The sequence below is a fragment of the Patella vulgata genome, chromosome 2 (assembly GCF_932274485.2).
Source record: "Patella vulgata chromosome 2, xgPatVulg1.2, whole genome shotgun sequence".
NCBI classification, from domain to species: domain Eukaryota; kingdom Metazoa; phylum Mollusca; class Gastropoda; family Patellidae; genus Patella; species Patella vulgata.
Window position 1 is genome coordinate 10,643,060 of NC_065880.2, and position 26,919 is coordinate 10,669,978.

Sequence of the window (26,919 nt, forward strand, 5' to 3'; positions counted from 1 at the left end):
AAATAATCCTTGATTCACTTAATAGATATTTGTTTATTTATGAATTGTCATTTCTAGCAACTATACCATCAAGGCAAATTTTATAGTGATGGGCAGTGGTGACAAAAACTGACTGTATGACTTGAAAATTTAATCAAAAGAATAGTTAATTAACTGTATTTTCTTTTAAGTAATTTTTTTAATTTTTGCTATCAATCCAAATAGTTTGTCAATAATATTGTCAATAATATATTGTATAATAACTGGTAAATTATTCAGCATGACTCTAAAACAAAATATATATAATAAAATGATGAGATACTTGAAGGTCATTGTTTGGTTTGTCATTTGTTACCTAGAGATTAAGATTAAAGTGTAGTAAGACTATTTATATATTTTTAATCTAACTGTTTGATTGATTGGCTTTAAATTAGTACTAATCTTTGATTACAATATACATCTTTTCAGAAATCCTCTTTTTATGTTCCATGTCTTAAAAAGGGTCCTACATAAAAAGTAATAAAAGAAAATGTTTAATGCCTTCTTTTTCTTCTTATAATTTGTTAAATCTGATTTAAATCTTTTTTAAAAATTATAATGAATAGGATTTGTGTCAGAAACACTTAATTATTTCTTTGGTGCTATAAAATTTGAGGCTTGTCATATTGGAAATATTATATATATATGTGCCATAAAATGTAATTGAAAAGTAATTGAAATCTAATTGACCATTACATGATTTTTGGAATGTAATTAATTACATTTCCATTACTCATTACTTTTGAAATTTTCCATTACTCATTACATGGTTATTACTTAAAAAATGTAATGATTACATTCCATTACCATTACCCATTACCCCAGCCCCTCCTCTCCCCAATGTAAGATATACTTTCATATAAAGGTTTTACCAAACGTGTGCGTGATGTTGTCACATCACAGTAAATCACAGATCAAAAGATTCCCTCAAGCCACTTGGATATGTAATTAATCTTAATTAGATCAACGGTTAGTGCTAAATGATAAGGCCAGCTTAATTTTTCGTCATAGATCATGGGATGTAAACAGGGTAGTACTAATCCAAACCCTAACCCTAGACCCAATGCTTACCCTACAAACTCGTCAACAATTACGTGCCGTAACCTTATTAACACCTCAGCTACCTTGACAAATATTGAACTGAACTTAACAAACAGATTTAGCCCAAGAGTAACGACGTGGAGATCCGTTACCATATTGAGCGGTGCACTTTACATCCGGGGATCTCATAATAAAAAAATGATACCGCGGCCCTATTCATTGAATTATGGTACCGGTAAACCTTGATACACGTAATGTGACTTCAGCAAATGATGTTCTGTTTCCAAAATTATCCTGCCAGTGCCAACAGGATTCGAAACTTGTGTCCGTTCTTTTACCATTCACGTTAGCTCGACTACAGACTGGATCATCGAGATACCACCACCCTCCTTTAAAGCGGCCTGGACAATCATGATTACTTGAATCGTTGTCATAAGTTGAGAATGGTCTGCCGTTTATATTGTACGCGCCATTTGTCAGGGAATCGCCTGACGGGTTTGTAGAAGAGTCGGAGTAAAAATTGATCGTAATTCTGTAATGATCTAAACGATCGGATATATTAAAACCATAATAAAACCCTTGAGCCCAGGACCAATCAAATGCGAATACGACTTGAAGTATAAAGCTGGGATGATTTTGGAGAATGTTGTAGACATGTTCCAAACCTAACCAATAGTTTCCATGTGAGTGTCCGAATCCATTAGCATACTCATCCATGGTCCTATTGAAGTCCAGTTCCAGGCAGTAATATCTTCTAGAGTGTATATACGTTATTCCTGCCCAGTTAAAGATGCATTTCACTTCAATTACTGGTCCGTCCAGTGACGGATGAATGAAGGACAGCATCTCTTTTTCAGGAAATAACGATTTTGTACGTCCTTCTGAGCAATCTACAAATTAGAAAAACTGAAATCTTAAACATGATACGGAGTGTTGTTTCACATTGCGCGTGTGTATCCAGTGCACGATGCGCGAGTGACTCCATTTGCACGTATGACGTAGAACATGGAGGTCTGCGTAATATCTCGGTCGGTGTGCGCACAACAGTCAAGTTTCAAAATATTACGAAAGCAGTAAGATTTTAGGGCGTCTAAACTGACCTGACTTGACCTTAATTCTTTCCCAATCATAACAGGCAAACTATCGTTCGTGAAATCTGAGGCAAAGCAATAAACCTTAAGTCTATTACTTTCGTATTCAAATTATTACAATAGAGACTTTTGGCAAGTGGAATTTTCCCCATCCGTATAACGTATCTGTATCGTCACGTAATACGTTGCGTTAATTTAGTTTTAGAGTTTTGGCAGATTTTCGCGCCGTCTACGTATGGGTAGCTGAGCTGAGCGTAGTTCCATTACAGCATGATGGTAGTTATCTACCAAGATCAACATCAGTACTAGTCAAGTACCTAGCCTACAAATAAATTCCTGAAGGGAGTGAAGTCGTTCGACAGTCGCTGAGTTATTTAAAAAATATATTAAAAATTAGTGTCGAATCTTATTAAAAATATACCCCTTTTACAGATTTGCAATTGCAAGGTCCCACCTCCCTAAATTTAGCACGTAGATCAACAAGCGTGCAGACAGACAGGGAAAATATGAAATCACATCAAATATACACCTTCGTGTTCTAGGATACGCATAGATTCATGAAAACGCTACGGCACATTTCAGCGTCTAAAAGTAGCAAAAAATACGATTAAAAGACGACGATGTTATACGGACCTTTTCCGTATGAAAGCTGTTCGATACGTGCTGCCGTATCCCTGTGCCGTATCACGTATGAGAAATACACACGCATTGATGACGTCACACGCAAAATCGTTACGGATACGCAATACGGATCAGGAATTTACGCTTGCCAAAAGTCTCTAATATCCCCAAAACGGACATGCTATAATGATATTTCTACCTTGTATGATCTGTTGACACTGATCACCATAGTAACCAATTGGACATCTGGTACAATGTAATTCATCACATACATATTTCTGTTAAAATATATAAACAAGAAAAATATATTATCTGTTTCCGAAATTCACCCATAGCAACTATCCGAAAGGAAAACAAATATAATAGGGATCTAGGATCCGTCAAGAAATCTAATCTCTATCGTGTTCACAAGCTTTTCCGGACGTATAATATATCTCTGGTCCTAGACTGCTGAAAATCAACAGGGTTCAACCTTTCCGATTCCAATTCTTCTCACCTCACTTTGCTAATGCTTCACACTAAATATGCAGAACGCTGAATATCGATAGAGTTTATCCCCCTCACGACATCACTGCTTAACACCAAATTTGAAATAAAAAAATCATTAAAAACTGTATCCTATATTGCGTCTACAAGGATTTGGGAAAAAGGGAGTTAACTACGGGATGAAGTTTGCGGAACACTGAATATCCATAGGGTTCATTACCGAGTGGCCCCAATACATGACAGAAAATATGTTAACTGTAACCTATATCGCATTAACGAGTCAACTGTTGACGAACCAACGGGTGACGACATAATACGACCAAAATTCAATATGGGCGAATAAAAATGCCAAGGTTTAATTCAATTGTAAATTACTAACATATCTTTAAGCGTACATTATGCAAGAGCTAAATCTGCCTTTTGCATTTCTTTTTTCAGGCCTTAAATATTATCTAAATTATTAATTAGTAATTTATTAACTTATCAAGACCACAATCAGCTCACAATGCCATCGTTAGCCTGTGATGTTTAGTGGATTTGAATACGTTTTGTGATGGATGATTTAACGTAAAAATGAATAATCGAGACTTTGTTTATCATCGTACCAACTGTAGTAATGACAATCGAGGATAGTCTAAAATTGAATCGCGAATATCTCGGTTCAGGGAGAAGCAATTTGGCTAAAATTCTCAGCATATTATGTTTTAATTATCTATTCTTTTTACTATTATAGCGAGAACTGTCAGCTCTTTGACTAATCTTAACCTAATGCGCGTTTAAGCCACGAATAATTCAAATATATAATAAAATATAAAATAAAGTGTTTCGTAAATGCAATCCTACTTAATTGTTTTACATTAAAAATTTGCTAATTGCCAATTTCAAGCTTACATTTGTAAAAATATCTGACTACTAAAAATTAGAGGGATTTTGTAGCGGTTTCTGTCAGTAGGGTCTGGTACAGTTCCTTGCGCATGAACACGGATGGTTACTACGTATCTGTTTGGTTCAATCTGGTTAAAATACAGATCTATATTTCGTTTCGGGGTTTTTGGGATTTTTTGGGGTTTTTCTTAAAAACTTTTCGCCCTATGACGTCAGACATTGATTAATCAGTTCTCACTATAATAGTTAAAAACTAGATAATGTAAAGCGAATTTGCTGAAAATTTCAGTCAAATTGATCCACTCTGAACCGAGATTTTAGCGCGATTGAATTTTCGGCCTAACCTCGATCATCATTACTAAAGTTGGTACGATAAAAGATATACTCTCGATTATCCATTTCATGATTAAATCAAGAATGAAAGTGGAGCAGCAAATGGTATCCTAATCCAGTAAACATCGAGACGTGATTATGGTCTGGATATGTTAATTAATGTCTAATTAATAATTTAGATAACATTTCAGGCCTCAAGAAAGACCCACAATAGACAGATTTAGCTCTTGCATAATGTATTTTTAACTATAGTTTTAAAATAATAATTATCATGTGTGTTTGGTTCCCCGTTTTATGATTTATTCGTCGAATTAACTGTATTAATGCACTTCTTTGCAACGGTATTTTTCAACAAACACCAACTCGATATTTTTTTACAGTGCTTTGAGTTAAAATATATGTTTTTTCTGTCTCTTTATTGTCCGTCCGTACGGCCAGGGAAACTTTTCAAATGTATGTTTTTTCTGTCTCTTTATTGTCCGTCCGTCCGTCCGTACGGCCAGGGAAACTTTTCGGCCAACACGGGGTTCGAACCCGTGATTTCCGGATTAATGAGTTTCCGCTGCTAAATAAGTACTGACCTGTCTATAGCAAATAGTATTATCTATTTCTTCATCTGTGATACAATTTTCACCAAATTCAAATATTGAACACAGCTTGGTTTCTTTATCAAACATAAATCTTCTACAATCTTCTGTAGATGAACATAACATACTACAGTGTATCAACGAACGACTTCTATACTTCATCATCATCGTATTAAAAACATCTTTTACACAACCACTGCCTTCCCGAAAAACCTGTGTTTTAATGTAATTTGAATGAAAAGTTGCTGCGGCTATCCAGAAATAAGCCAATAAGATAAAAGTCGGTAGCAAAACTTTCCAAACCGCCATTATTGAGAAAAAGCCTTTACGAACGGCAGTTGTGTTACATGATTTACTGAGCAGAGTATAGACGCGGAATTAGAAGAACATATTCTAAACAATTGATTCATTGATCTGTGTTTTATCTTGTGATAAGTGGAGAGCTAGATGGGCCTTGAGCATTAATTTTGATGGATTTGTGCGCAATATAAGAACTCACTATTTTAATCAATTGTTACACAATGGTAGATGTTATCGATACGTTATCGTGCCATCCTGGCACATGAAAACGGAATTGATTAAAATCCTTATGTTGGCTAGTGACACCCACGGTTGTCCAAGTGTCACTGGTTAGTCATTGCCATTATATAAACATATAGCTGGCCCGTGTTATGTAATGACCTTTGTCTTGTAAAGCAATCTGTACTGAACGCTTAATCTGGTATGATGCAATATAGCCAGCTGCATAATCTCTTCGACCATCCTTTGTCTAGAAAGGAATTATAAGCAGATATCTGAAGTGATAGGTTAGTTAAGACCGGAGAGCGGCTATGTAAGTTACTTGGTAGTTGGCACCCGAGGGTGCCAAGCCAAGCTAGAACCACGACTCCCTCAACACAAGCTAATTACGGAGTCTTTAACTATAAGAAGTTTCGTACTTGATATGTTTGAAGAACAATAAAAGTATTGTATGGAGTTGGGTCTTGAAGAACGAATAGTGTAACACAATTATGTTCGATGAAATCCACTAACAGGCTAGACTGAAGGCATCCGGATGCGCTTAGTCCATTATACACGTTTTTTTGTTGCTTTTTTGTTTTTTGTTGTTTCGTTGTTGTTGTTTGTGAAACAGCCATTTTTAATTACTTCCGCGTTGTCTTCTGGGATATGGTCTTCTTTGTTCTTTTAGCACTGTTAACCATGTAGTACACGACGTCGTGTACTGATTTTAAAATGTCCCCATGGTAAGATAGTAACATCAATATTGATAGAAATGAGTCAATATTGAAATCAGATTAATGTTTTTAATTTCGAATATTATGCAAAATATTGAGTAAGTAGTTAGCTCTATTGAAGGGGTCCCGCTGTGGCTCAATGAGTAAGACGTTAGTGCTGTTCCCCCCTCCCTAGCCTGACAAGGACGGCTGTCTAGTCGTTCGGATGGTACAAAACCCCTAGGTCCCGTGTATACATTGACGTGTACCTAAAAAATCCCTTGGCAGTTTGAATTCTATATAGGAATAGGCCTTAGTACAGCCAAATAACCCTCATAGCACACTGTATGGCATATGCCCGTCTTCATTATCCCGGTTGGAGCAGAACAGTAGAACGTTAAATCCTATTTTCTTTTTTAAAATAAAATGGGGTCGTATTATTTGCTTATGAATACGATAGAGATCACAGGTTTTTAACACAAAAATCTTGACTATTTATTTCTAAAAATAAATATAAATATTTTATTTACGATTATTTACGATTGAAAAATGGTGAATTAGACTAGGACACCCAAACAGCTAGCTCCCTGACAATCAGGGAAAGGAAATATATCTGGAACGATCTGAGTTTCTGTTGTAAATTCTAAGACTGAGTCGGCCACACCTGGGAATGTTACCTGGTAAAATGAAAAACAACAACAAATTAATGTTACAAATACGTTAGTTTCCATATTTTCATCACTAGCACTATACAGAAAATAAACGAGGTCCCGTGTATACATTGGCGTGAACGTAAAAGATCCTTTGGCAGTTGGATTCGGCACAATTTCCTTCATAACACACTGTATGGCGTATGCCCGTCTTCATTATCCCAGTCGGAGCAGAATAGTAGGACGTTGAACCCCCATTTCATTTCATTGCCATTTGTTCACTAAATTAGTTGGTCTTAGTCTCGGGGGTTGGATGGCGTGGTTTCGAATCTCCGGTTGTACGTGACAAGGAGTAGGGTCGCCTGTTCAACCTCGTGAGTTTTTTCCGGGTCCTCCGGTTTCCTCCCACTGCTAAAGAACCCCTACGCGCAAGCGAATTATTGAAATAAAATTAAACCATATGTTAGTCCCGAAATGAACTATTTTGTGTCGAGTGGACGTTAAATCTCTCTCTCTCTCTCTCTCTCTCTCTCTCTCTCGTCTTAGTCTCTATTATTCAGACAATTACTGTCCGTACGTTGAAGACTAGGTGGTTCTGGATGTCCGAGAATAAGTTGGACAGGAAGTTACATTCAGAAATGCCTTTACTTCCCTCCCGTTATTAGCGATAGTTAGTTAGGGACTTGGTAAGTAATGGCGGGAGAGCGAGTGGGGGAAATGGGGATTAACGTCCACTCGACAGAAACTAGGTCATTTCGGGACTAACATATGGTTTAATTATATTTCAATAATTCGCTTGAGCGTAAGGGTTTTTAGCAGTGGGAGGAAACTGGAGGACTTGGAGGAAACCCACGAGATTGGACAGGCGACTCTACTCCTTGTCACGTACAACCGGGGAATCGAAACCACGCCAGTTGACTCAATGACAGACTTTATAATACAGCGCGCACGTGCTAACATGCTCAACACAAACTAGGTCATTTCGGGACTAACACATGGTTTAATTTTACTTCAATAATTCGCTTGCGCGTAGGGGTCTTTAAGATTTGGGGGAAACCGGAGGACTTGGAGAAAACCCACGAGGTTGGACAGGCGACCCTATTCCTTGTCACATACAACCGTGGAATCGAAACCACGGCAGTTGACTCAATGACGGACTTATGATACAGCGCGCACGTGCTAACCATTCGGCCATCCAACCCCCAGTAATGGCGGGATATATTCTACATATTTTAATAGTAAGTTATCTTTGTTTATATCCAATAATCGATCTGGAAGAAATATCAGGATTCTATGATCTTAAAGGTCAATATCATTACCTGCACGAAGAAGGCTGTCCATCCAACAAAAGGTTTATCAATCTCGGCCACGTATGTGTTATTTCCCTGGAAATTATATAAGAATATTAGGTACAGTCAATATTTTTAAATAAAATTACAGGATATTTATTCAATTCTACATTTAATTTTCATAATCAACATTATCCCGAATCATAGTTTAGTCTCGGTTACCACGAATGCTACGACTTACGCCAATATATGATAAGAACTGATAGGATCACCACGATTACTCCACGATTAAAACCACGATTTTAATCACGACACGACTCTGATTAAAATACAGATCTATATTTCGTTTTTTTTTACTTTTTTCATAATATATATACTTTTGATGACCTATACTACATGAAGATCTGGGAAGTCGCTTCAGAGGTCATACGCACGGCTTTTGGACCCTATGGTGTCAAACATAGATTAATCAATCAGCGTTGACGTTTCTAGTTGTTTACCCACAGTTCTGTGCATCGTACGCCAAGAAGTCGCTGTAACAGATGGTTTCATTGGCTAATCCCTCACGTCATCCAAAACACAGGTTATATAACAACTCTTCCAGATCCTAGTGTAGTACAGACACATAAAACGAAATTTTGAACTATAAAAACGAAATGAAATATGATCAGGGTTTTAATCAGATTGGCACAGCAACAGTTGGTATACTACAGAAATGTCTGTCAGCTTTTCATTAACTATACTTTTTGAATAATAATTATCTTATGACGTACCATATCTTTGACATCATCGCGCAACCAAATTACTGGATGGGGCAATGGTTTTGATGGGTCTCCTGGTGTACCAACTAATAGTCTGAAATCTCGCCTGTAATTTATAAAAAATAATGTTATACGGTCCAAGCACAGAAACTATGATAATATAGATCTGAATAAGTGTATACATAAAATGAAGTGTTTTTCATTGGGACATCGGATTTTATATACTAATTTGTTAAACAAAGCATATGACTTGGAAGGTGGATAACTTGAATCTATCGGTTATTCCACAAATCCAATCCTGTTTCTGGCAATCATTAGTTTTTCAGTGTCGTCGACCTTCCGGCGTCCGGTCGTTTGGTTCATGTCGTGACTTTCTGTTGCAGCTAAGGGGGGTTGGATGACCGAATGGTTAGCCCCGATCGCGCTGTATCATTAGGACTGTTATTAAGTTAACTGGCGTGGTTTCGATTCCCCGGTTGTACGTGGCAAGGAGTAGGGTCGCCTGTCCAATTTCGTGGGTTTTATCCGGGTCCTCCGGTTTCCTCCCACTGCTAAAGATCCCTACGCGCAAGCGAATTATTGAAATAAAAATTGAACCATATGTTTGTTCCGAAATGACCTGGTTTGTGTCGAGTGGACATTAAACCCTCTCTCTCTCTCTCTCTCTCTCTCTCTCTCTCTCTCTCTCTTCTGTTGCAGCAACTAAATCCCGATTGGGTCGGAATTAACAAAATCTTGAATGTCGGACTTACAGTATCGAGCAAATAAAAAAAGTCACACCCAAGAATGGGAACGTCGAGTTATGATGGAATAATAGTTCCGAAGCTGTTTCTATCAATGTTAGGTTACATGATAAATACGCTATACTTAAAGTTGCGTAATAATAGTTATAAAGCGGTTTCTATCAATGTTAGGTTAAATGATAAATACGCTATACTTAAAGTTGAATAATAATAGTTATAAAGCTGTTTCTATCAATGTTAGGTTAAATGATAAATACGCTATACTTAAAGTTATATAATAAACAAACCTTTCTCCATCAAGGGTCGTGGCATAATACATGTTAACAGTTTTAGGTTTTTGGTCAGACATTATTGTGATGCGTCCACCTGTTGGGGTCTGAAAATATATTAACATCGGTAGGGTTAGGGTTAGGGTTTAGGGTCAGGAAATGTTTCAAATATCAGTTCCATCCTTGCTAACTTGAAAATATATATGAGCTAATGAAGACGGGCATACGCCATACAGTGTGGTATGGGGGAAATTGTGCCCGGACAGTGGCACTACGGCCCTCTCTTATATCTAATTCCAACTGTCAAGGGATCTTTTACGTGCACGCCAATGTCTACACAGGGCCTCGGGTTTTCGTACCATCCGAACGACTAGACAGCTGTCCTGCATCACTGACAAGGGGAGAACCACGCCGGAAAATCTGGATGAACTTTCTCGGCCAATGCAGGGATCGAACACCCGACCTCCAGACTAGCGAGCCAGCGTCTTACATCAATACAATGAGAAACCCCGGTCTAAACGTCGCCCATAGGCAGTTATTGTATTCCATAGATTTGTGACCTGTTCTGTTGCCAAATGCCATTGAAACAGTCTGTCTTTGATAATATGGGTTCAAATTGTCGAGTTCATTGAATTGTATATGAAGGGCCCCAGGGAAAAACGATCTAAGTCACTTTTTTACTAACCCCAGTTAATGGCACGATATGGTAGCATATTGTATAAACTTTCTGTGGAACAATCAATTTCAGGTAAAAACGACCGGAGTCACATTGAACCAAGGCCCCTCTGAAATAACCTCCCGGAAAAATACAAGTCCATCGTATTTATTTGACCTTAATTTGGCTGAAAAGTGCATGTCAGTTGTTGTACTGGTAATTATGATTCGTATTAAACATCATTTTGAAGTTGTTACTAAACCGAATTGTTGTTCTGTTCGCGTCAAGCATTCTCGTCCAAAGTCTGTTTTGCCTTTTTTGCGAAAAGACAAAAATGTGACTTCGATCGTTCTTTCCCTGGACTCTTCATATGGTTGGATGACAATCTGTTTTAGTTTTAAAGTATATTGTATATTAATTACCTCTTCTCGAACCCATGTAAACTTGGGAAGGGTCGTTTTCTGAAATGTATAAATATCATACAAAGGTGAATGAGTATTGGTATCTAGAAAGTGTAAAAACACTCCTAGCCCGTGCACTACGATAAACTAGGTCATTTCGGGACTAACATATGGTTCATTTTTATTTCAATAATTCGATTGCGCGTAGGGGTCAATAGCTGGCGGGGGAAACCGGGGAACCCGGAGAAACAAACGAGACTGGACAGGCGACCCCACTCCTTGTCACGTACAAGCGAAAATCGAAACCACGTCACGTGACTCAACGACAGACTTTCTGATCAAATGCGCACGCGTTAAACCATTCGACCACCATTCTCCCTTACTACTCTGCAAAAGATCAATCATCAAATTTCGTTTAAAGATAAATTTTAATCTTTTAACAAGATAGATAACACGAACATGGATAAGAATCTATCTTGTGACAAGGAAAACAGCCCCATCCCCCCGACCTTATCGTGTAACAAGGAAGATAACCCCAATAATGTTTGATTAAGGTTCATAACACAAATATTAACTTTTTTCCTCCGACAAATTAAATTCTAAATTATTTTTTCAATGTATTAGAAAAATAAATAAAGACGTTTAGAGTATTTGTAGATAAAAATTATTTCCTATCGTAATGTAAATGGGTATGAACATGAGTAAAAGGCGCCATTCTGCTCGAATCAGTAAAGTCTTACAGTAACAATATAGTGATATGACGTCATGTGTTGAAGGCAGTCATCTTTTACAGAGATATTAGAAGACTTTCGTAATAATCTGTGAAACAGATTGAATAGAATACCCACGTGACAGTGACGTAGCTAGAGTTTGTGCCGCTCCTTCCATTTCCAATCCCCTCGCGGTAAAAACCGCAATATATACACATCAATCAGTATTCTAACAAGAAATGTGAAAGGCATACCGACGGACGGACGAACGGGTGACGGCGACATAAACCACATTTAAATATAAAAGATACATGAACTTACCGTAATAACTGATAAAAAGAAAGCCCGCATTGTAAATAACAAACTAATTTCATGACCAGCACAGGAATGTTCTGCATTTGGTAAAATTCTGAAAAATGATTCATGACATGAAACGGGGTTTAACGTCCTACTTTTCTGCTCCGACTGGGCTAATGACGACAGGCATACACCATACAGTGTGCTATGGGTTACATTTCCTCTGGGGTTTAACTTCCTACTTTTCTGGGGGGTTGGATGGCTGAATGGTTAGCGTGTGCGCGCTGTATCATAAAGTCTGTCATTGAGTCGACTGGCGTGGTTTCGAATCCCCGGTTGTACGTGGCAAGGAGTAGGGTCGCCTGTTCAACCTCGTGGGTTTTCTCCGGGTCCTCCGGTTTCCTCCCACTGCTAAAGACCCCTACGCGCAAGCGAATTGTGTAAATAAAATTAAACCATATGTTAGTCCCGAAATGACCTAGTTTGTGTCGAGTGTACGTTAAACCCCATTTCTCTCTCTCTCTCCTACTTTTCTGCTCCGACTGGGCTAATGAAAGCGACTATACACCATACCGCGTGCTATGAGTGACATTTCGTCCGGACTGCATCGTTACAGCCTACTCTTATTTCGAATTTAAACTGCCAAGGGTTAATGTGGCTAGGGCCCTAGCATTAACAGTGAAAAGGGAGCATATTCTGGTCACCGTCCTTCACACTCACACAAATACAATTTGTATGTCAGTATGGTACATAGATGAATAATTTGTAATCAACATATACATGATAATAAATAAAATCATAATATCATATACTAGCAGGATACCCGGCTTCGCTCGGGGGTCATAACTCCGAAACCGGAAGTGGTAGACTAACGCCAACTGGCCTATGTTACTCCCCGGTCCGAGCTACCCCTATACCCCAAATTTCAGACTCAGGGCAGACCTAGTGTAGCGCCAACCCAGAACAGACCGGCTTCGCTCGGGGGTCATAACTCCGAAACCGGAAGTGGTAGACTAACGGCACCTGGCCTATGTTACTCCCCGGTCCGAGCTACCCCTATACCCCAAATTTCAGACTCAGGGCAGACCTAGTGTAGCCGCCAACCCCGAACAGACAGACAGACAGACAAACGACAGTCACAAATATATATATAGAAGATAGATAAAAGATTTTTTAGAACTAATGTTGCCCCCCCCCCCCCTTTACTCCAACGCCTATTTGAGGCCAAGAGAAAGACCCCATAATGGACGGATTTGACTCTTTCGTAATGTATATTTAAGGTTCTGGGCCTTTAATCACGAAAACTTAAACTAAGTTACAACCGAAATTTTAGGAAATACTGCAACTTCATTTGATATATGCAAATTGATTTTACTGGGCAGCCAACCGAATTGCAGTATTTCTTAAACTTTCGATTGTATCTTAGTTTAAGTTTTCGTGAATAAGGGCCCTGAGTTCAATTGTAAGATAATAAAATTACTTACTTCTAAAAGACATGAAATTAAATGTGGTTTAACGTCCTACTCCGACTGGGATAATTAAGACGGGCGTACGCCTTACAGTGTGCTATGAGAGAAATTTTGCCCGGGTTCTCGGTATTTCCAAAAGAAAAGAGAACATGAAATCTAAAAGCGTGAGGTGATAATATTTACCTGAGATATTTTGGTCCTTGTAATTCATTAAAGTAATAATGTGAATCGTCAGGTAAAAAAAATTCATCTCCACCAGTTGATACAATAATCTTAGGTATAGTAGCATAACGGTCATTATACGCTGCAAAATACAAACATGCGAGTATTAACAAAATTATGAAACGCACTCGAATGAAACGAAATGTGGTTTAAAGGCCTACCTGTAAGATCTTCGTGTTGTATAGTCCTCGAAAGTATTAAAAAAACGAAACGAAATATAAATCTGTATTTTAATCAAACTGACGTACAAGCGAAGAATGAAAACCAGGAATAAAATAGTGTGTTAAAGTAGAAACTCACTAATAGGTGTCTTTAGCTGTGGGGGAGGGGGGGGGGGGGGGTCCGACAGCCCAGAGAAACCCAGCAAGGTTGGACAGGGGACCCTACTCTTACGTAGGCATAGGCTAGCGTATTAAAGTAGAAACTCACCAATAGGATCTATTATATCAGCCATGGCCTGGGTATATGGGTTATCTAAATGGTCAGTAAAATTGAGTACATAATAATCTTTAAAAGCGAACGTCCAACCACCATAAGCTCGGAAATGATGATGTAGATTCTGCAAAAGTTAAAATGAAAATAAACGATATCATCTACTAATTTTAGTATATAAAAATATTTCGTATAATTAAGGTAACCATTAGATTTATTCCATGTACATTTGTAAAGCGGATTTGCTAAGACTAATAGACACACCCGCGATTTCGACAATTTGTGGAGCTAACAGTGAGGGAGAGATATGGGATTAAACGTCCACTCGACACAAACTAGGTCATTTCGAGACTAACATATGGTTCAATTTTATTTTCATAATTCGCTTCCACATAGGGTTCTTTTTAGCAGAGGAAACCGGAGGACCCGGAGAAAACCCACGAGGTTGGACAGGCGACCCTACTCCTTGTCACGTACAACCATAAATCGAAACCACGCCAGTTGACTCAATGGCAGACTTTATGATACAGCGCGCACGTGCTAACCATTCAGCCATCCAACACCCCGTGGAGCTACGGGGGGGGGGGGGGGTTTGGTTAGGATGATTTGAATAAATTCTGCACACATTGGGATAATGAAGGCGGACATACGCCATAGGGGTCATACAGTGTGCTATGAGGGAGATTTTGCCTAGGCAGCAATTGAATTCCAACTGTCATGAGCTCTTTTACGTACACACCAATGCGTGCACGGGACATCGGTTTTTCGTCCCATCCGAACGACTAGGCACTGTTACTGCACAACAAAGGGAAACCACGCCGGAAAATCTCGAGCAACTTTCTCGGCCAACACCGGGACCGGATCCGGAACCTCCAGGTTAGCGAGCCAGCCACCGGGATCGGATCCGGAACCTCCAGGGTTAGCGAGCCAGCCACCGGGATCGGATCCGGAACCTCCAGGGTTAGCGAGCCAGCGTTTGCTCACTGAAACATTAATCGCCAATTAACAATCGCTAGTATGCACTGGCTCTTCAGGTTAGCAGAATGTATAAAACAGCTTACTTGAACCATGTGTAATAAATCCATGACAATAGGCGCCATTGCGATAACTCTTTTATCCACAGCAGCTGTAGTCCATGTTGTCCAACCACGCTATAAACAAAAACAAACGATTAATGCACAGTGACTTGGTTATGCCCCTGACAATAAAATAAATATCATTCGTCCACCCAAACAGCAATGCTAACTATGCCAAATTCATTGTACTAGCAGCAACATACGAAACTTAGGTCAGCTTGAGAAAAGACACAAAGCTAGCTGACCGACATTTAAATTCAAAAATCGACGATTTAAGTCAAAAACAGTAACTGTACTTCGAGAATTTTGAGGAGCTTGTATTCTACAAGTACTTCCATTTAATAAAATAAAAAATGTTTATTTAATCTTTGTGTGTTTGAAAGATGTAAAAAAGGATTAGAACCCATTAAGTTTTGAATATGGTGGCCAATTAGTGCAGAGATCTATTCTCAAAGTTATCTGTTTGTAGAATGATGTATTGCAGAAGTCATACACAATCGACTTAAGTTTGTTGACCGTCAGAATGAAATTACCATAAGAATTACATAACACTAGATTAATACACTTAAACATACATTTTGCAAGAGATAAACCTGCCTATTGCCGGTCTTTCTTTAAGCATTAAATGTTATCTAAATTATTAATTAGACATTAACTAACTTATCCAGAACATAATCAACTCTCGATGGCATCGCTAGCCTGCGATATTTACTGGATTTGAATCCGATCTGCTGCTCAACGCTCATTGATGATTAAATCCAAATAATGGATAATTAAGATTGTATTTTTTTTATGGTGATCGAGGTTAGGCCTAAAATTCAAAATTTAATATCTCGGTTCAGAGTTGATCAATTTAACTGAAATTTTTAGCAAATTCCCTTTACATTATCTAGTTTTTAACTATTATATAGTGAGAACTGCCAGCACTTTATCTAATCTCCCATAGTGCCCCTTTAACACAAAACAAAATAAAATGTAACTAAAATCTTGCTTTCCTTTCACAACTATTAATATAAGTATTTACCTTAGATGCGCCAGCTATAAAGAATTTGTCCACGGTGTTGTTAACCTTCTTTTTGACGAAATCAGCGATAGTATCAAGCGCTCTAACAGAAGCCTGAAGTCAAAAAAATACATGCAAAAACATTCACCAAGAGCTTTCTAAAGAGAGACGAAGCTGTCATAATAATCTGTAAATGAAATGAAATGGGGTTTAACGTTCTAGTGTTCTGCTCCGACTGGGTTAATAAAGACGGGTATACACCATAAAGTGTCCTATTGGGCAAATTTTGCCCATACAGCGGCGCTACGGTTTTCTATTATTTCGAATCCCAACTGTAAAGTGTTCGTTTACCTGTCCGTCTTCATTATCCCAGTTCGGAGTAGAACAGTTGTACGTTAAAACCCATTTTATTTCATTTCGTTTACATTATTCTGTACAGCTGGCCAAAGGCGCAATAAATCAAACTAAGACTTTCAAAACATTTACAAGGTTTCATGGTTTCGTTGACTAGGGCAATAACACTGTGCAAAATTGGCACGATGCTGAATTCGACTAAGGCTTCTCTTGATGAAATTCAGCAAACTTGCAGTAAATAATTTAAAAAGTCTATCAGTAATGGCAATAGACCCGTAGTGGTGCACAACCTTGGATTGTCCACAAAACGCAAATTTATTCAATAACGGAACGAAACAAACGCGAAATGGGGTTTAACGTCCTATTATTCAATAACTAACTTTCGTGGAAAATTATAGAACAATCAGTCATGATTACACAGAAATAGTTGTCGGGGGACTTTATTTTGCGTAAAATGTCACAACAACTTTGATTTGGGTCAAAATAAAATTGGCGATTTTAGTGCGTAGATTTTCTGTAATAACGCCAGTGTTTGACTATTGATACAGCATGTCACAATTTAAACTGCAGTTGTTAAACAAGCTGCCTAACCTAATCCAATAGAACTTTTCTACAACGGCTTCTAGTTCATGAAATACTAGTTTCGTCATATTGTTCTCACTTAGATTGGGGGGTTGGATGGGCGAATGGTTAGCACGTGCGTGCTGTATCATACGGCCTGTCATTGAGTCAACTGGCGTGTTTTCGAATCCCCGGTTGTACGTGACAAGGAGTAGGGTGACCTGTTCAACCTCGTGGGTTTTCTGCGGGTCCTCCGGTTTCCTCCCACTGATAAAGACCCCTACGCGCAAGCGAATTAATGAAATAAAATTTAACCATATGTTAGTCCCGAAATGACCTAGTTTGTGTCGAGTGGACGTTAAACCCCATTTCTCTCTCTCATTTAGATTTTTCTCATAGACCTAACCGAGAAGCAGAATCAAATGTTCGGTCAATCTAATTAAAATATAGATCAATACTTCGTTTCGTTTTTTATACTTTCGATGGCCTACACTACCAATCTGTTTCACAGAGAATTACGAGTCTCGTATAATACCTCTGTCATAGATGACTGCCTTAACACGTGCTGTCAGAGCACGCGGTGTGAATCATTGGCTGAATGACGCGTGCATTGTTTACATAAGACATAACTGCTTCGGAGTCATTTTAATACCCATTTACACTAAATAGGAAATAATTTTTACCTACAAATACGTCAAACGCCTTTATTTATTTTTCCAATATATACAAAAAATGTTTTAAAATTTAATTTGTCGCAGGAAAAAAGTTAATATTTCTAGCTCATTAAGCCGCATCAATGTCATCCTTATTCACTGCGGATCAGTGTGCTACACTACATGTAGATCTAACAAGTTATAGTGGGAGTTCACGTTCTATGACGTCAGGTACCAAGCAAGTGACATTTGACCCGATTACGTCAGTCATTCGATTAACCAATTAGCGACCGCCATGTATTTTTTTATCTACTTTTGCTTTGTTTTGATTTCTATTGCCGCTAATGTCTACCCACAGTTCCGCGCAAAAAAGGTCAAACGCTCGATTCGACCCCTCATTTCAAGCAGAACACGAGTTAAATAACAACGCTTCCAGATCCAAGTGTAGTAAAGACAAGTCAAATCGAAATTTTGAACTATAAAAACGAAACGAAATTGGATCTGTGTGTTAATCAGATTGATGTTCGGTGGATTTATTCGTAATGATTGACTTCCCCAACGAGTCACTTGACCTACCGATCCGATCCATACTAGTGAAAAAAAAAGTTTTTTTCAATGGCAACGACTTGCAACAGCATCGGATACCCGATATCTTTCCACATCTCTCAAATGCTACATGTTTACTAAAAAACCCGTCCGACCGGGCGGCGTCCTTACTGAGCTGCTGCGACCGTACGGCGACCAGACAATGCATAAGGTCGCCGGCAAACGTGAACACCGCGCGAGAAAATGTCAAAAAAATTTTACTAACTTGAAAAAGTCGCTTTCTCACAGCTTCCCAGGTCAGATCGCAGAACCTTGGCGTTTGTTTTGAACATGCTCAAAACAAACACCGTGACTCGGGGATCATTGGCGACCACGGAGACCACAGCACGATATCTGCCGTTTCCATCACACTTTTACCACGCTAATGACGATCTTGACGCCCTAGCAGCGCAGTAAGGACGCCACCCCCACCCCCGATCTGACGGGGGTATTATAGACGCTCTTACTGAACGTTATAATCTTCTAAAAGATAACATAAATATTAGTTTACCTTTGTCATTGGCATTCTGAGAAGAATTTCTGGATTTGAACCATTGGATTCAACAAATGTCTTCCAAGTCCATGCAATGATGGCATCCTCAGATCTACGTTGGTGTGTCGGATCAGCCTAAAATAATTTATATAGTTCAGTGTTCAATGGTGGATATAGCGGACCACGGGGCCTTTAAATCTATCCATCACCTACTAGGTTATCAGTACCTGATTTAAGCAGACTAAAGTCAAGGACCACCAGATGACACTGTTATAAGCCTTTCTTTCACGCACTGTAGTCTTAAACTTCCGCCATCCAGGCCCGGGGGGGGGGGGGCATAATAACAATATACATTGCCCGTCAATTTTACAGCACCGCCTGAGAACACCCCCTCCCCTCGTTGCTCTCATAATTGGAATAGCCCAGGACGGTTAAATCTATTTGTTAAGGCCAGCTCAATTGATACTTCTTGATAAAGAACTGATCATATACGACAGCGTGTTCCTGAGGCATCCACCGCGACTTTTTTACAACAGCGGGATCAAGCCTTTTGAAGATGATACGACAAGCTAAACTCTTTAGATTAATCATTATTTTGCGCTTTAATTTATAACACAGATTATTTACAGACTGGATGGCACTGTAATTTATGACAGCAAATCACCCGAATAACACACCTCTATTATTACCCAATGCCTACTTAAACCAAAAGATAAACCCATACAATATACCTTAAAAACTACTGGTTGATTTGGTATCATCTTCAAGTCTGCACCAATAGCACCGGTGCTCACAGCCATGGCTGTTGTCAGGGCAACAAAATTGTCAGTTCCCGTCGGGGGCCTGAAAACGATAATAAGAACTCTGGTTATCGGGAAAATAAAAACAAAATCACTTCTTGAATAATTTTACATATTCGTATAAACATAGTTCACCGGCAGCTGCGTGTTCTGAAGCGAGAACGTCGCAGTATGTTATAGTGTGATTCAAAGGGCAGGTAACTCCATTTCATAAACGTTGATTTTAGACTGTCTATTGGGTTTCAATAACTATGGAAAAAATTCCAACATGGTTCATTCTTTATTAGAAGAAAAGAACCTTTCGATAACCTGTTCTGTAAAACGTTTACAAGAACTGGGGTCAAGATTAAAAAATCTGCAAACGACTGCTGGGGTTTTTTTTGGGGGGGGGGGGGGGGTGATGGTTGTTAGCAAATATTTCCCAATATTCTAACCCGATACTACTAAATACAACCACATACTATCCTAGTATTCTACCCCAAACTGACAGAATTCTTCAATTTATTTTATGATCAGTAGTGGAATACCGCGTTTTATCAGTGAAATAATATGTTATTCCACTGGCTAGTTGTTTTTACCTAAAATGATTGTAAAATCATAAAATAAATAGAACATTTGTCGTTTTGTCGTGAATAACATATTTTATTTTATCTCTAAGCAAGAAAACGTTTATATTTTCACGAATGCGTAGCATGAGTGAAAATATAAACGTTTTCTTGCTTAGAGATAAAATAAAATATGTTATTCACGACAAAACGACAAATATCCTCTATTTCTTCAATATTAATGAGTTAAAATGAGTTAATTCCTATTAAAGCTACGTTCCCAGAAAAGTATTTATCGGGTGGTTATTTCCAATAAAAGTATGGCAATTTTGGTATATATGGAAAGTAGAAATATCCAATCTTACCAGAAAAATAATGGATTCCCTGAAAAACACACATGGAGCACATACAGGACAAAAATGTACGGGTTTCCCTAATCGACAGACCGACGATTAGGAGTGTCTGCACGCGTGACGTCGCAGGTTGCACGCGGAGATTGAGTGTTTGATGTACATGTTGATAAACTTTATGAAGAGTTAGACGTACAACACTTTCTGAGATAAAAATCACGGGAAAAGACGCGGGCAGTGGATAATCCGAGAATTTAATTTGGCTTCGATATTTGTAATAATAGTCAGCGATAAAGGCAACATTGTCTTGTGTATGCAATGGATTCTCCTCCGACCTCGCACCCGTTGTGTCATGACCTTATTTGATCGATTCTTTATAGCCGGCTATTCCCTGACAATTAAAATGTTTTGAGAAGGATTTGAAGCAAAATCATGATGAATTAATTAGTTTGAATATGTTTTTAGTCCAAATATATCATCAAATCACCCAGTTTGTACCCGGGAATGTATCTTTAAAAGTGAAAACATTTGAAATATGTATTAATAAAGTATCAGTGATAAATGGGATGGCTGAAAATAGAAAAAGTAATTTATTTTCCACAAACAAAAGGGATATTATTCAAATAATTGTACTTTATCTCTCATTTTTTGGTAGTATTGATCCTTTATGTTCTAGAAATAGAATGATTTTTGATAGTTGATACTGGGTTATTAACAATAAAGGTATTAAAGACCGAACCAGCTGTTCGTTTATTTCATTGATTCTCAACCGGATAGTTCACCATTTTACGTCTTTATATGACCATAATTTACGGAACAGAGAGAGAGAGAAATGGGGTTTAACGTCCACTAGGTCATTTCGGGACTAACATATGGTTTAATTTTTTATTTCAATAATTCGCTTGGGCGTAGGGGTCTTTATCAGTGGGAGGAAACCGGAGGACCCGGAGAAAACCCACCAGGTTGGACGGGCGACCCTACTCTTTGTCACGTACAACCGGGGATTCGAAACCACGCCAGTTGACTCAATGACAGGCCGTATGATACAGCACGCACGTGCTAACCATTCGGCCATCCAACCCCCCACCCCCCTTACGGAAACAGTTTTGCAGTATAGTAGACCAATTAAAATGCTTAAAACGAATCAATTTCTTGTTGCAAATGACGATGTTGACATAAAAATGTAAAAACAGCAATCATTAGTTAAAAATATTGCTTTCGTATATAAAATGTTCAAACTGCAATGCAGAAACAAAAATCATTAAATATTGTCCCATTGAGTATTCCATATTACATAAACATTTTTCCGGTTACCACATGAGGGATATTTTGTCCGAATATGGACTCTATGGCCTACTCTTATTTCGAATTTCAACTGTCAAGGCTTATTTTACTTGCACGCCAATATGTACACGGGACCTCGACTTTTTGTCCCATCCGAACGACTACGGTATATGTTGTCCCTCGCCAGGCCCCCGTCCTACACCACTGGCGCGGGGGGGGGGGGGGTCACGCCGGAAAATCCCGATGAATTTTAAACAAAACCAAGCTTAAAAAGTTTTAGAAGTACATGTAGTGCACTTGAGGAGTTTCGCGTGTTCCCTAAATTTGACTTATACGTGGATAATGATTCTGGAGAATAGCGGTAACACTGCGGGAAAAATAAACTGCTATAAACTGAATTGGACTCTTCGTGATTTTCTTCGAAGATACGACCCTGATACGTCAATCTTTCAATCTCGAAGTTATTTCTCCAGCAGATAACACAATATTGATAACATGACCTTGGAGATGTCTATTTATATGATATTTGAACAAGTTCATCAGTAAAGATACGGATTTCCCGCAATTGCCACTTAAATAGGTTCAATGACAAATTTCTCTTAAAATTGATTCACTTTGTGACCTAATACTGTGGATTAAATTTGGTTTTCCCCAATTGCCGCTTGAAAAAGGTCAATGACAAATTTCTCTTAAAGGAGCTAAATCGCTAACATTTGGGACCTAGAAATTGACACAAGTGTGTCGCAACTCATATAATACTGTAATATGAATGTATATAAACTGATATACATTCAATGGTTTCCGTTTTTACTCTAATTTCAAATCAGTTATGTTCCGCGAAATAAGCCCGTAGTCTCAATCGAATGCAAATTTCTAGCGCCTGGTTATTCCAGTCTACATACGCCGTTAGGTTTGGTGCAATGTCTAGCCTCGTTCCTCGAGTCTCTTGCTAGAACTGGGGCTGAAACGCATTATAGTACACGATTCGTGTACCAATGGCAAAATGATTATTTTGTCTTAAATATTGGATATCAGAAGCCCATCCTTTTCCTGTAAGATCACAGCATCAATGTTGATTTAAATTGACAAATAATTTGTGTTTTTAATGTTGAAGATTTTGGATGATATTGAGTTAGAGACTTAGCTACTTTAAAATTGATTCATTTTGTGACCTAATGCTGTGGACAAAATACGTATGTGATTTTGTCGTAAAACTAGCAGACATCCTGTGATGATGCTGTCTTCAAATATGAACTTACCCATTGTTAGTGCTAAATGATAAGGCCAGCTCAATTTCTCGTCATAGATCACGAGATTGAAACAGGGCTAGCGCTAATCCCAACCCTAATCCTAACCGAGGACCTAGCCCCAATGCTTATCTTAACCCTAAACCACAATCTCGCCAACAATCACGTGCCTTAACCTTATTTACATCTCAGCGACTTTGACAAAAACTGAGCTGGCCTTAACAAATAGATTTAGCCGGTAAGGTAGCTTGTTTACTAATTGCAGTTTAAATTGGGGACTTTGACAAAAACTGAGCTGGCTTTAACAAATAGATTTAGCCGGTAAGGTAGCTTGTTTACTAATTGCAGTTTAAATTGGGGACTTTGACAAAAACTGAGCTGACCTTAACAAATAGATTTCGCCATCACTTACCCATTAGTATTAGATCCACCTTCAATAAACATAAACGCTGCATCAGGATATCTGATAACGTGTGGTATAGTAACTGTTAGATAGTGCCACCATATTGGTTTTTCTACAATATCCTCTGAAAGTCATTAAACACATTAACTGTTACTTTAATTAAAGATACATTATAAAAGAGCTAAATCTGCCTATTGCGGGTCTTTATTTTGGCCTAAAATGTTACATAAATCATTAATAAGACATTTATTCACATGACAAGCCCATAATCAACTCATCGGATGGTCGCCATTTTGAATGGATTGAAACACGCCAATTAATAATTTAATTTAAAAATGGATAATCGATACTTTGTTTATCATCGTAACAACGGTTGAAATGAAAATCGAGACTAAGCTATTCACAACTTCGCTCAGAATAAAGTAATTAAATTGTAATTTTCAATATAATCCCTTTTCATTGTCTATTTCTAAACTATTATTACGAGAACTGTCAGCACTATATTTAAATCTTACATAATGCCCCTTTAATATTTTGATTGAGTTCCAAATATATACAAAACAAAAACAGGGAAATGTAATTATTAAAGTACGGGGCAGGGTGGGGGGGGGCGGCTGCCCCCTAACTTTTGGGCGGTCTGACTTTTCGGGCAGACGGGTAAAGTGAAAACAAAAATTATTATTTTATCTAATTGGCAAAATAAAGTGCCCGAAATCTAATAAAACGCCAATTTTACTTTTCTTTTAATTGAAGACCATGGATTTGTACTGAATTGACTATGGATTAAAACATTTTGGCTGGAGCCACTCCACTTTGTGCGATATTTTTCGGGCATCGATCATTATTTGTGAATGCAGCTGAAATAGCCTGATTGGATGGTTAGAATTCGGGTCAGCAATGAGCGGGATTTCGGTTGCAAACCGTTTGGAAAGTTTAAAGCTGCTTAACTCACCGACTAGAATAGCAGAAATACGCATTTTCAAAATGTTCTCGGGGAGCGCGAGCCCCCCTCCCCCCCCCCCCCATCCCACAACGATTGCTTGCTTGTTTTGGATTCCGGTCAGTCACCTACGGTTGCCTGTATTTGACCACTTTGCTTGTTTGGGATTCCGGTAAGTCACCTAAGGTTGCCTATATTTGACCACTTTGAAGTTACTGTATTTACGGGCTGGAATAGCAGGAAAACGCCTTTGCGGTCGTCAAATTTTCTTTGGGGGTGGGGAGGGGGCTACACGTAAGCTCCGCTCTTTCGCCTCTCGCAGACGGCCGGCATTTCAGGTTCTGCTCCCCACCCCACCCCCACCTAACATTCATCGTGTCTGTACCCAGTACCCCTATGCATCAAGTTGACACCGGTGATTTATCTGGTTTATAAAAAATTTAAAGACACGGCATGATCCAAATATATAAATGATGAATTACACCAACCATATATTTGTCGTTCATGTTATACATACGTATAAAAATTCACACACCGTCTTCTTTATATTTTATATTATCATATTATTATTGGCCTACTTATATTATTCACCAAGGACGTTTCTCAAATATCTATTTTATGTTTACACATGTGACAGCGTGAAGACGCATAAAAGGTCTCACTATTCATTTTATCCGTGCAAACCAGTGAGGTGTTACGGTAGAGAGAGAAATGGGGTTTAACGTCCACTCGACACAAACTAGGTCTTTTCGGGACTAACATATGGTTTAATTTTATTTACATAATTCGCTTGCGCGTAGGGGTCTTTAGCAGTGGAAGGAAACCGGGGGACCCGGAGAAAACCCACGAGACTGGACAGGCGACCCTACTCCTTGTCACGTGGTAAGTAATAAGAATACAGTAAATGAGATGAATTATTGAAATAAAACTAAACCATATGTGAGTCTCGAAATGACCGAGTTTGTGTCGAGTGGACGTTAAACCCCATTTCTCTCTCTCTCTCTCTCTTATTACTTACCTGTTAACCATGTCTGTGACGTCATGTTAAGAATATACAAGGTATGATCTTCATGCACATAATGAGTGATTTCGAAATATTTATAAGTAGCATCGGGTTTATTCACATAGTCGTCTAAGGGTGTAGGCAGAATTCCCGACACCAATACCAAAACACATAATAATTTTAAGATGATACCCATCTTAACCATATCAACATCTAACAAACTATCGGTTCTGTTTTATCAATGGTCACTTGTACTTACTGAATGTTTGATAAGCTTAAAATTCACATTTTACTGGACTTCAGCCCAACACGAGTTTATTATCTTAATGATAATCATGTGTTTGAACTGACATAAATAATCAATTTCACCCAATAAAATGTTAATGGGTGAGTTCTCCAACATTTTAGTCGGGAATTAACGCGCAGTTTTTAGTCAACAACATCCGGGTATATAAATGGAATATCCGTATATTATATACATATCCTGACTAAGGAAAACCACATTCATTCTGTCACATTAATGGGTTAACTTCTGTACTACGTAACAGTATATTAAATTCTCTATTCGTCTCATTATTTGGCCTGTATAGTGGAGGAAGTGACAGGTACATGTATGTCGGCCTACATTTATTTTATTGAAGTCTAAATATAGATTTTTAGTGAAGCGCGAATTTATAATCATCTTCAATTGAAGGCTTGATCTCGCTTTAACTTCGTATAACTAGATTGTAACTGGTGTAATAATGTTGATAATTCATTATATTTTTTTCTGGACATTTTCATTTCAAGATTTTAACTTCAAGACTTTTTGAAACGTAGAAAATATTTTCATAAGAGTTCAAATTCCAGATTTCTTTTTAGATACTTTCAGAAACCAATGAATTGATTTCTTTGTCGTGTAAAATAAAGAAATTATTTTTTAATTTTAATATTTAATGATATATAAAAGTTACCGATAAAACGCCGAAAATGAAACATAAAGTCAATTTTTTGTTTAAATGTTGATTTTGTGCATGAAATGTTGACATAAGAATGTAGAAACAAGAATCATTAGTTTAGAATGTTGCGTTCTTGTCTAAAATGTTCAAACTGGAATGTAGAAACAAGAATCATGAATATTGTCCCATTTGGTCTTCCATACCAACCTCCCTTCTTCAATTGAAGGCTAGATCTCGCTTTAACTTCGTACGTCTAGATGTTGTATAACTCGCGGTCGTTGCTTCAGGAACATGATTTATAATATGAAACTTTCCCAGTCTGGGCTAATGAAGACGGACTTCCGCCATACAGTGTGTCATGAGGGAAATTTAGCCAGGACATTTTTTAGAAATACATGGTCTCTATCGTCATTTTGGCCTACATACATACTGAGCTTTTTAAAAAGGGAAATCCAATACCCCGTTTGCCGTCAATTTTTATTATGAATTAATACGATGACATTGTGATTT

The 26,919-nt window shown here is 38.1% G+C and overlaps 1 protein-coding gene across 1 annotated transcript; it reads right to left on the reverse strand.

Moving 5' to 3' along the window:
- Nucleotides 1-6,773: 6,773 nt before the first annotated feature.
- LOC126812230 (autocrine proliferation repressor protein A) lies at nt 6,774-25,992 on the reverse strand. Its single transcript, XM_050538515.2, has 14 exons — nt 25,487-25,992; nt 23,538-23,652; nt 19,631-19,742; nt 18,918-19,034; nt 16,275-16,367; nt 15,236-15,325; nt 14,172-14,301; nt 13,704-13,824; nt 12,076-12,163; nt 11,066-11,104; nt 10,007-10,095; nt 8,989-9,082; nt 8,246-8,311; nt 6,774-6,953 (listed from the first exon to the last, which is right to left on the reverse strand). The coding sequence occupies exons 1-14, from the start codon at nt 25,674-25,676 to the stop codon at nt 6,834-6,836; spliced, it is 1,464 nt and encodes a 487-aa protein (XP_050394472.1). The 5' UTR covers nt 25,677-25,992; the 3' UTR covers nt 6,774-6,833.
- Nucleotides 25,993-26,919: the final 927 nt, after the last annotated feature.